The sequence below is a fragment of the Stegostoma tigrinum genome, chromosome 3, assembly GCF_030684315.1.
Source record: "Stegostoma tigrinum isolate sSteTig4 chromosome 3, sSteTig4.hap1, whole genome shotgun sequence".
Lineage (NCBI taxonomy): Eukaryota > Metazoa > Chordata > Chondrichthyes > Orectolobiformes > Stegostomatidae > Stegostoma > Stegostoma tigrinum.
Genome location: NC_081356.1, coordinates 114296413 through 114308763, shown reverse-complemented (window position 1 = coordinate 114308763; position 12351 = coordinate 114296413). Strand labels below are relative to the sequence as shown.

Below are 12351 nucleotides of genomic sequence, written 5' to 3'. Positions count from 1 at the left end.
GGGGGGGGGGTGAGGTGGATAGAAGATGAATAGAGGAGAAGATAGGTGGAGAGGAGACAGACACGTCAAAGAGGTGGGGGCAAAAGATTTGCAGACAGAATATAATGTGGGAAAGTATGAGGTAATGTATTTCAGCAGGAAGATTTGGAGCTGAAAATAATTTAAATAGGGAAAGACTGCAGAAAACTATAGTGCAGAAGGATTTGGAATCTTCATGCATAAACACCATAGAAAGCTAGCATTCAAGCTTAGCCGGTAATAGAGAAGACAAATGGAATTGTGATTTTTTGTTTTAATATCCATTCCTTTCAAAATAAAAGTAGGAGGATTTGCTAAACCTATTCAAGGCACTACTTAGACTACACTTTGAATAGTTATTAATAGGGTTTTGGGCCTCTTTTTTGGCAAAGAAAAGATATACTGTAATTGGAGACAGTCAAGAGAAGGTTCACTAGGTTAATATGTGGTGACTCCCCAGTGAGTAGAGGTGAGTAGAATTAGGCCAGAGGCCTTTCCTTAGGAATATTAGAAGAATGAGAGGCCACCTTATCGATTCAATCTAAGATTCTCCAGGAACTTGACCTGGTAGATGCAGAAAGATTGTTTCCCCTTGTGGGAGAGTCTAGTTTCAGAGAGAATAATCTCTGAATAAAGGGGTCACATATTGAAAACCAAAATGAGGAGGAACTTCTTTGGAGGTTATGAATCTGTGAAATTCTCTGCTGCAGAGAGCTGTTGAGGCCTTGTCTATCACTGCCTTTAATATACTTCATGACAAACTTTCATCCGTGCGGGAAAGTTGTGGGGAAAGGCAGGAAAGCAGAATTGAGGAATGTACTGGTGTCCCAACAAGAACCTCAACTGCTTTCACTTCAGAAGCTCCTGAAGATCAGGCAGGAGGGCTGATCAAGTATGCAGACCACCAGTGAGATGGTCCTAACAGAATTGGGCTGATTGTGTAGCGAGAATGCCTCCACTTTGTGATTGATTGATTGTGAGGCAGAGAGAAGTGCAAGGAGAGCAAATCCCAAGCCAGCAACCCATCCAAGATTCAACTGCCTACAGCATCCTGTTCCATTTGCAGCAAAACCTTCCAAATCTAACAGGTACCTATGCACCATAGGCCCCTAACCAGATAGCCCAGGTGATAGGCATGGTCACCTTCACCTCAAAGGCTGAATAACCAGGAAGAAAAACACCACTATGATTGGAATTAAGTTGAAAGCTAAAATAAATGCAAATAAACTTAACGAAAGATTTAAACATGTTTCAATTCCTTGGGCTGTCACTAGCTAGGCCAGCATTTTTGTTTAAAAACCAAGAGAACCTCTGAGTTCTGAGGAAAGGTCAATGGACTCAAAACATTAACTCCTGATTTTTTTTTTCTCTTCACAGATGCTGCCAGAGCTGCTGAGCTTTTCCAGTAATTTCTGTTTTTGTTCCAGCATTTTGTGCCCATCCCTAATTGCTCTAGGCACTAGTAAACAGTTATTTCTGAATCACTCCGGTCTGGAGATGTAGCAATATGTACAGTTCTGCTGGGGAGGGAGCTCCCAGTCACACTGTAAGGAAAAACAATATATTTCCATGTCAGCATATTGTGTAGGTTGAAGGGATGTGGTCATTGTTATCTATGCATTTGCAACACCTGTCATTTTTTTTTTGGGTGTTAGCAATGATGGATTCAGAAGGTACTATTGAGCCTTGGTAAGTAGCTGTGGGGCATCTCGTAGATGGAGTAAACACCACTGCTACTGTGCACTGGTTTTCAAGGAGTTAGATGGGGTGTTAGTAAAGCTGGATGTTTTGTCCTGAACAATGTTACTTTACTTAAGTATTAGAACTGCACCCTGCAGGCAAATGAAAAGTACTGTCATATTCATAACTTGTGCTTTTCATAGATGGTGAACAGGCTTTGGAGAGATGGGAGTGAGTTGCTTGGTTTGTAACAGAATTTTGTGCTTCTGGTTTGCTTTTGTTGCCTTTTCAGAGGACAATAGAGAGTTGTGACATGTAGGTCATACCAGTAAGCATGACATATTTCCATCTCATAAAGACAATTGTGAACCAGATGGAGCACATTTGGAGCACTACTTACAATTCTGGTTGCCGTGTTATACGTACTGTTAAACTGCAAAAGATGCAAAAAAGATTTACAAGAATGTTACCAAGACTAGAAGGTTTGAGTTATAAGGAGAAGCTGGATAGGCTGGATCTGTCTTCCCTGGAGTGTAGGAGCTGAGGGGTGGTCTTATTGAGGTTTATAAACTTATGACCGTAATGTGACTAGCCAAGCCCTTTTCCCCAAGGTAGGGGAGTCCAAAACTAGAGGGTAGATGTTTTAATATGAGAGGTGATAGATTTAAGAGCGATCTGAGGGGCAACTTTTTCATGCAGATGGTGATTCGTACATGGAATGAGCTGCCAGAGGTGGATACAATTGCAACATTTAAAAAACATTTGAACAGGTATGTGAATAGGAAAGCTTGAGAGTGATTCGGGCCAAAAGCAGGCAAATGAGACTCGTTCAGTTTGGGATATCTAGCCGGCATGGAGAACTTGGGCCAAATGGTGTTTTCTTGTGCTGTATGACTGTGACTCAAAGTGACTGGTTGCATGGGTCACCATTTGTGTCATTCCACATTTTAGTGGATTCAAAATTCATGGATGCAGATGATAATCTGTTTTGAAACTTTGTTCCCAAAACAATAGGTTGAGGCCCTGGATATCTAGTCCAGTGACATTATTACCATGCCACTGTCTCTCCAGCATGTCTTTTAAAAACCTGAATATGTCTCAGCCAACAAGTTGCAAGTTATTTATAAAAACAAAAATTCTCAGCATGTGAATGGAAGTTTTGGTCCATTTAATTGGTTTTTATAGATTGCAGTCTGGGGGTGCCTCAACAGCATATCTTCTGTACGAGTGTAAAATCGTACAAAGCAACTTCCAGATATCCATTTCTCCAGTGCACGCTCTACAACTGCTGCCTTTTTCTTTTGCTGGAATGTTGATAGCAATCACAACAGATTCACTGTCATTATCACAGCAAAATCTGTTCCACTATGGTTTGTTTTGAGATGTCAATTTTTAGTATGTAGTACTTAGAGTAGCAGCAGTGTTGATTACTACAAGCCCTCACAGAATTGCTTTTCCAACCCATGAGATTAAATGCTTTCATTCTCCCTATGTCTAGGAATATATTTACGTCCTCACTGTTCATCATGGAATTGCCAGGTACATAAGAGCACCCTGGAAAATTTTCACCGTTATAATCTGTTGTGGCTGATTTACTAGATGCACTTGTAATAATTATGCTTTTCCACATTATGCAAGGCCAGTGCAGGATTCAGATGCATGAGTCTCGTGTAGGCTGCTGTGCTTAAAAGGTAGATTTGCTGCATTCGTTAAAAGGGCAGCAATTAATGTTGTAGTTGCCAACAGTTTTGCCTTCTAGCATTCAGTTGGCTGCATGAGATTATATGAATTAGGAAGCAATGGTGCTAGTACAGCTTTTTGCCATTTTATACAATTCTTAGAATCTGAAATGCATTGCTTGACACAGCGTTTGGAAGCAGATTGGATGAAGAGCTTTTGAAGGGAAATTGAGAAACTACTTGAAGGAAAGAACTCATAGGGCTGACAACAAATGCGAAATAGTTTGCAGTAGTGTGCCAGTCGTGGGTCACTTTTTCTGCGTTATACTAAGTATTTTGTTAATAAATTTAAAATGTGGAGATTTCAATGGATCCGAAAATTGTTTTGACCCAGATGGCGTTGGGTGTCTGAAGTTCACTGCCCTGTTCTGGTGATTTGAGGTGGAAGTACTCAACTCATTTAAAAGGAACCTGGATCTGTACCTGAAGCATTGAAAGCCACGTGACTATGGGCAAGATGCTGTAAAATGGGATTGGAATAGGTGGTTAGTTTATTCAGCCGATACAGACACAGTGGGCTGAATGGCCTTGTTAGGTGCTATAATATTTCAGTGGTTCTGTGAAAGGACTGTTGTATTGGTTTAGAAAGCTCTTTTCAAATAGCTGGCTCAGACAAGGTGGGATCATGGGATCATGGTCTCATTCTGTGCTGTATCAAAATATTAACTGATAGCACAAAAGTCTGTTGAACCTCTCTGCTTTGTTGCAATAGCCGTACTAATAATGACTGCTAATTAAATAGCATTAATGTAGTAAAGTGCTCCAAGATATTTTGGCGGAATGGTTACAAAACAAACCGATTTCAGTGATAATGGGAACTGCAGATGCTGGAGAATCCAAGATAACGAAATGTGAGGCTGGATGAACACAGCAGGCCAAACAACATCTCAGGAGCACAAAAGCTGACGTTTCGGGCTCTAGCCTAGAATACACCTCCTCCCACCCACCCTCCTGCAAAAATTCCATCCCCTATTCCCAATTCCTCCTCCTCCGCCGCATCTGCTCCCACGATAAGACATTCCACTCCCGCACATCCCAGATGTCCAAATTCTTCAAGGACCGCAACTTTCCCCCCACAGTGATCGAGAACGCCCTTGACCGCGTCTCCTGTATTTCCCGCAACTCATCCCTCACACCCCGCCCCCGCCACAACCGCCCTAAGAGGATCCCCCTCGTTCTCACACACCACCCTACCAACCTCCAGATACAACGCATCATCCTCCGACAATTTCGCCATTTACAATCCGACCCCGCCACCCAAGACATGTTTCCATCCCCACCCCTGTCTGCTTTCCGGAGAGACCCCTCTCTCCATGACTCCCTTGTTCGCTCCACACTGCCCTCCAACCCCACCACACCCGGCACCTTCCCCTGCAACCGGAGGAAATGCTACACTTGCCCCCACACCTCCTCCCTCACCCCTATCCCAGGTCCCAAGATGACATTCCACATTAGGCAGTGGTTCACCTGCACATCTGCCAATGTGGTATACTGCATCCACTGTACCCGGTGCGGTTTCCTCTACATTGGGGAAACCAAGCGGAGGCTTGGAGACCGCTTTGCAGAACACTTCCGCTCAGTTCGCAACAAACAACTGCACCTCCCAGTCGCAAACCATTTCCACTCCCCCTCCCATTCTCTTGATGACATGTCCATCATGGGCCTCCTGCACTGCCACAATGATGCCACCCGAAGGTTGCAGGAACAGCAACTCACATTCCGCCTGGGAACCCTGCAGCCTAATGGTATCAATGTGGACTTCACCAGTTTAAAAATCTCCCCTTCCCCTACTGCATCCCTAAACCAGCCCAGTTCGTCCCCTCCCCCCACTGCACCACACAACCAGCCCAGCTCTTCCCTCCCCCCCCACCCACTGCATCCCAAAACCAGTCCAACCTGTCTCTGCCTCCTTCACCGGTTCTTCCTCTCACCCATCCCTTCCCTCCACCCCAAGCCGCACCCCCATCTACCTAGTAACCTCATCCCACCTCCTTGACCTGTCCATCTTCCCTGGACTGACCTATCCCCTCCCTACCTCCCCACCTATACTCTCTCCACCTATCTTCTTTACTCTCCATCTTCGCTCCGCCTCCCCCTCTCTCCCTATTTATTCCAGTTCCCTCTCCCCATCCCCCTCTCTGAAGGGTCTAGGCCCGAAACGTCAGCTTTTGTGCTCCTGAGATGCTGCTTGGCCTGCTGTGTTCCTCCAGCCCCACACTTTGTTATCTTGGATTCTCCAGCATCTGCAGTTCCCATTATCAGGGAGGTTCTCTCTGCTGTCTTAGTCAAAGGCTATCCTTCAATGAACAATCACTAAAACAGAAGATCGGATCATTACCCCACTGTGGTTTGTGGGTTGTGTGCACAAATTAGCTACCACAGTTGAGGTTACATTTCACAACAGTTTTTAAGCTGGCCATAATGTATTGCTGGACTTTCAGAATTTGTGAAGCATGACTCAAATGCAAGCCTTTTCTTTACTTGAACGTTCAGTCTCCCTCTCCCATCCTAGAACAAATTAGTCATCTGCAGCAGGTGCTGGTGTTTGTGAGATGGGAACCTATGCCACAGAAGGAACAAGCAATGCCTCATTTATACTGAAGACTCTTCTCCAATACCAGCACATGAATAGAAATGCAGCACTGTTTGTTGGCTCAGATATTTCCCCTGCCATTACCTGTGACTAGTACTAAAATGATCAGATCAGGGTGAAATCGGTTTAGTGGAATGTGAGGCTGGATGAACACAGCAGGCCTAGCAGCATCTCAGGAGCACAAAAGCTGACGTTTCGGGCCTAGACCCTTCATCAGAGAGCTCTCTGATGAAGGGTCTAGGCCCGAAACGTCAGCTTTTGTGCTCCTGAGATGCTGCTTGGCCTGCTGTGTTCATCCAGCTCCACATTTTGTTATCTTAGAGAGAACCTCCCTGCTCTGCTTTGTTTGAAATGTCACCATGGGATCATTTCTCTGTTTAAATTTCATTGAAAAGATGGTAATGCTTATGGTACAGCACTCCTTCAGTACTGTACTGGAAAGTGTACGACAGTTTCTGGAGAAGCACTTCAACTTGTCACTTTTATCTGCACTGCAAATGATCCTGTCCAACAACATGGCGTTAGCCACTTTAAATCTGTTCAGTCTTTGCGTGCGAGTAGAGACAATCAATTTCCAAAAGCCTTATGAAATTGCACAGGGAATCTTCCAGTTCCTCCGCCTCTGCCGCATCTGCTGCCCAGATGGGGCGTTCCACTCCCTGTCGTCCCAGACGTCCTCTTATTTTGAGGACAGCAACTCCCCCCACCCACCAACCTTCAGTGTTTGAAAATGCTCTCGACCATATCTCTTGCATTTCCTGCACCTCAGCCCTCACACCCTACTCCCTGCAATAAAAACAAAGACTGAATTCCCCTTATCCTCATATATTACCCCACTAACCTCCGGATTCAGTGTATCATTCTCCGTCATCTGCAATCCGACCCCACAACCAAAGATATATTTCCCTCCCCATCCCTATCTGCCTTCTGGAGGGACCGGTCTGTCTGCAACTCCCTCGTCTGCTCCATGCTCCCCCCACCCCCGGCACCTTTCCTTGGAACTTCAGGAAGTGCTACACCTGCTCCTACACATCCCCATCCCCTCCATCTGAGGACCCAAAACAACCTTCCACATCAGACAAGGGTTCATTTGCACACCTGCTAATGTTGGCTACTGCATCCACCGTTCCCAGTGTGGCCTCCTCTACATCGGTGAGACCAAGCGGAGGCTCGGAGACCGCTTTGTAGAGCATCCACGCTCTGTTTGCGACAAACGACAACACCTTCCGGTCGCAAGCCACTTCAACTCCCCCTCCTACTGCCTGGACGACATGTCCATCCAGTGCCACAATGACGCCAACCAGAAATTGGAGGAGTAGCACCTCGTATGTCACCTTGGGAGCCTGCAACCCAATGGTCTCAATGTGGACCTTCCTAACTTCAAATACTCCTCACCCCATGACCAACCTTCCCTCACATCCCTGCCTCCTTGACCTGTCCGTCTTCTCTTCCACCTATCCATTCCTCCGACCTCCCTGACCAATCCCCACCACTCCCTACCTGCACTTCCCGTTTTCCAGCCCCACCCGTCCTCTCTCTCTTTATTTCGGAGTTCTCTTCCCCATTTCTGAAGAAGGCTCCTGACCCGAAACATCAGCTTTCCTGCTCCTCCTCTGCTGCTGCCTGGCCTGCAGTGTTACCTCTGACTCCACCATTGGCAGCTCTTACTATCTCAGAGAATCTTCTATTGTGTTTTAAATTGAAATAGATGTTCCAATTATCATTGGAATAGCGAAGCTAAACTTATGAAATTTTGTTTCTGGTTTTCATATGAGTGGTGACTAATTCTTGGCCAGTAATATGTTGCTGGTGGTTCCTGATTTCTTGTCAAAGTGACAGACTGGTGAGTCTTTGATGGTGATTGTTCAGAGATCACTGAAAGTACCTGATCCTTCTGTCAACCAAGGTCCGCGCATACTTTTTGCAGATAATATTTAAGAGTGAAACCACTATCTGAGTTTCTTTTTAACATGTCTCTCCCTAAACCTAGATCACTAAGTCGAGTTGTAACTGCTACAGCTCTGTCCTGGATGAGATCAGCACAGACCAAGAATTTAAAATGAGCCTTGTTAATCTGAAAATCAGCACCACACTACGGAGGGAGGATAGGGTGAGATTTTGCACTGTGTTTAATTAAATCATACATGCATTGTTTATAAATGCATCCATCATTTTACTACATTGCAAGGTCTACTCATGGTATGAACATGAGCAAAGATCAGAGATCGAGGCTTAACACTGTAAGGTCACCTCTGCAATCCGTGCTTCTGTCTTGACCAGGAGCCTCACCATTCAATTTTCATCATCACAGAGGAAACCTTCCCCAGTGGTGTGTTTACTCCAGCAGCTGCCAAAACCTCCCCCCACACCCCACCCCCGACCTAATCCCACCCAGCCACGCTTATGTTTCATTCACATTTTCTTTCCTGCTTTCAGTTTCCCTGGATTGCGCACACTGTTTCCTAACCTGCTCCCATTGTCAGTTCTTGATCCAGCCACCAGACATGTTAGCGCATCTCTGTGTGACTGAACCGTTTTCTCTCACTGCTCTTTAGGAAATGCTTGGCCTTTGCTTGATTGCTTGTCCAATGTGAATCAAATGGTTTAAACCTCCTTGATGGGAAATTCTGTACAGAGCTACAGTTACACCACAACCTGATGACAAACATAATTTTTCACCAGAGCTCAAAGAATTGCTAACAGTCTGATTTGTTAACTCTTTCCAAATATGCACATTCTGACTGAGCTTTTTTTTCAACTTCAGATCGTCTTAAACTCCATTGAGAAATGAATTTTAAGCAAGAAAAATTAAAATCTTTTCTCTTGCTCACTTATTGCTTATGAAAACCTGTCCCACAACATTCAGAAAATTTACGGCAGTGTGGGACATGAGTATTACGATGTTTTCCATCATCATTTTTAACCATCTTGCAGCTCATTCAGCAGGGATTCGTACCCCAGGGCAAGACAGATGGAGTGTCCTACTTTTTGACTGACTGCTGGAACATCCCAGTGCCTTGAGTGAAAAATAAAGTAACTAGTTCTCTATGTGGTTACCACATCTGTTACCAGGCACAATTGTTGTACGGATTCAGATTCTTAGCCTTGGATATGTAGTGAAAACAATAGTTGTTATTTTACCAAGTCAGCATTCTGTAATTGTTCTAATTTATAATGAATCTCATGAAGATGTTGTACTGAACTTGATATTCACTGTACAAGTAGAGTAAATTTACATTAAAGATCAGTATTATTTAAATGCATAAAATTATTTATATAAGTGATTTTTAATGTTTCAGTAGAACTTGAGGCGTTACAAATTAATAACTCACTAAACTATAATAATTCTTGTTTAACCTTTCCTATTCTTTTAATTTGTAGGGGTCCCTACGCCTAGTCAAGAAATCCTTCGCCATACTTTGAACATGCTCGTTAGAGAGCGGAAAATTTACCCAACTCCTGATGGATATTTCATTGTAACTCCTCAGACTTATTTTATCACCCCTTCTCTCATTAGAACAAATAGCAAATGGTACCATCTCGATGAAAGGATACCTGACCGGTCTCGGTGTACCTCACCACAACTTGGGACTATAACTCCATCTAACTCTGGCTGCCTCCGAGACCGAGCCCATCACAGAAACCACTGTGATTCTTGCAATTGCTTCAGAGAAGAATTCCACAATCACTCATCCACTCTACAGAAAAGATCGACGAAGGAATGTAAAGATTCCTATTGCCCTCCTTCTTTCAGCCAGATGCCAGTAACCCAGACTGAGAAAAGCAGGAGTACAGTTAACTGTTCTTACAAAACTGAAACATTGCCAAAACCCAAGGATGGAGAGAAACAGTCCAAGAAGTTTGGTTTGAAATTGTTCAGATTGAGCTTTAAAAAGGACAAGTCAAAACAGTTAGTGAATTTTTCAGCCCAGTTCCCTCCTGAGGAATGGCCACTGCGTGATGAGGACAATCCAACTTCCATACCAAGGGAAGTGGAACAGGAGATAATCAAACGCATTAATCCAGACTTGACTGTGGAAAATGTCATGAAGCACACAGCGCTAATGAAGAAGTTGGAAGAAGATAAGGCCCACAGAAATAAGGCAGGATCATCTGCCCAGCACAGCGGAAAGAGCAAAAAAAGTAGAAGTCACAAAAAGTCTCACGGTAAATCCCGGTCACACAGCAAGTCCAGGGCTCCGAAAGGAGAACAATCAGAAGACACTCATCTGGATGTCACAGAATCCAGAGAATATGAGTTTTATGATCCAATTACTAGATCCCCATGTGAAAAAAGTACTACCATAGAAATGAAGGGTGATAATGGCTTTAGCTCACATGATAAAATGAACGTGGTTGAATCTCATTTTCCTGTGACCCCGGAGTGGGACGTGTCTGGTGATCTTTATAAGCGAAGGATGGACAGCCGATTTCATGAACATTCTCGGGAAAGTTTGCAATCCAAGGTTCATCGGAGCCACAGCCATACTCAAGACAGAAAATCAAGAACTGATAGGACCAGCAAAGCCAAGGAGAGGTCTAGGTCAGTGGATAATTCTAATCGACTTCTTGGCGCAACTTTGTCAGGTACAGCAGAAGAGATGCAAGAATGCAGCTTGGATGAAAGCCAGTCAAATAATAACAAATTACGTTCTTCCAAATTGCTTGGTCACCACAGACCTGGACTGTCATCGCATTCAAATCACATTACTGAGCCAAGCATACCGGAATGTGTTAATATTGATGATACAGCAACATATAGTGAAGCCTGCAATCCATTGGAACACACAAGACTTGGAGATGGTTTGCCCAAAAATGATGAACCTAACTGTGCTACCGATGCAAAAACTGATTACTTTCAATGTAATGCACCCAAGGAGACACTTCAGGCTGTGTCTTCTCCATCAGCTAAATGTAATGATGAACGTTTATTTAAAGATTATGATACTTTAACCTTGTCAGATGGTGTCAAGAAGCTCTCTCCTTTGGATGGGTTCTTGAAATACCCACCTATCGAAGAGAATGTGAATGGACAGCTTGAACAATTGTCACTACAGCAGAAGCATTATCCTGAAACAATGGATATGAACAGCGTTAGTTTGCCGGTAGCTGGGCAGTCATCTACCCCATCGTTGCCAAATGGACAAGTATTTAAATCGCAGTCAGAAATTCAATCTGTAAATCACATGGAGAATAATTATCAGGAATCCACTTTGTATGAATCACAACATAACAAACCATCAGAAGTGCTTCACCCAGACTGTGAGAACTTTGGCTTAACAAGCGTGGCACAATCATTGCCTGTTCTACCAGGGCAGGAGGATGAAACAGGACATCAGGAGTCTTCCTTTGACTATTACAATGTGTCTGATGATGACTCGGAAGATGGGACCAACAAAAACCAAGAGGAGGGTAAAAGCCGAGATGATGGTGGGACTGTGCAGTGGTTGTTAGAACGAGAGAAAGAGAAAAATCTCCAGAGAAAGTTTGAGAAGAACCTAACTCTCCTGAGTCCAAAAGAGAGTGACAACAGTACCAGCCAGAAAACTTTGCATTCTGCTCGATTGGATAGCATGGACAGCAGCAGTATCACCGTAGACAGTGGATTTAATTCTCCACGGTAAGCAAGAAAATAAATCCAAACAGCCATTCATTTGAGGCATGTAGTACGTTTTTGATCTTGTGCTGGATTATTTCATGTACTGGACTTTGAAAGTAGCCAACACAAGGTAAAACTATAGGAATAAAAAAATTGGTTTTGGCCTTGCACAAAGTGATTCACTATAACAGTATATTTTACATTTTATAGATGCTTTTAAGCTGTATTGAGAATTTTATAAACTGGATAATAGCTCTGCCCAACCAGAAAAGGGAGATTATGAAATGGTGTAAATGGTCTAGACATCCAGTGATGCAGGTGCATGGGGCCAGGAGTGAGGGGAGATGTAGATCTTAAATCGAACAACAGCAGCTGGCTGACTTTAAAAAAATCAATAAATAAATCTGGGATATAAAATATAGTCTCAATGGTGACCTTGACAACCATTGATTTAATACTAAAAATCCATCTAGTTAATTCATTAAGGAAGGAGAGCTTGTGCCCTTACTTGGTCGGGCCTTTTTGTATGACTCAAACCCATAGCAGTGTAGTTGATTCTTAACTGCTGTCTAACATATCTTAGCAAGTCAGTCAGTTCAAGGGAATTAGGGGAATAAAGTTGGCATCTCATCAAAGAATATAAAGAACAGTTCCTGTGAGGCAGTATTCTGACTTTTTGCTCCTGGTTCAAACTTTTTCCTCCTGCCCGTGGAAAGCTTTTG

At 43.7% G+C, this 12351-nt stretch overlaps 1 protein-coding gene across 10 annotated transcripts in view; it reads left to right on the top strand.

Moving 5' to 3' along the window:
* LOC125451022 (storkhead-box protein 2-like) overlaps nucleotides 1-12351 on the top strand; it is a 292747-nt gene that overhangs the window by 276009 nt on the left and 4387 nt on the right. For 8 of the 10 annotated variants that reach the window (XM_048527666.2, XM_048527668.2, XM_048527670.2 and 5 more), the window contains exon 3: nucleotides 9412-11650. In XM_048527666.2, the coding sequence (XP_048383623.1) occupies nucleotides 9412-11650 (2239 nt within the window). Of the gene's footprint in view, nucleotides 1-8020; nucleotides 8141-9411; nucleotides 11655-12351 lie in introns of those variants that run through there. The other 2 variants (XM_048527675.2, XM_059644843.1) reach the window with 2 other exon arrangements.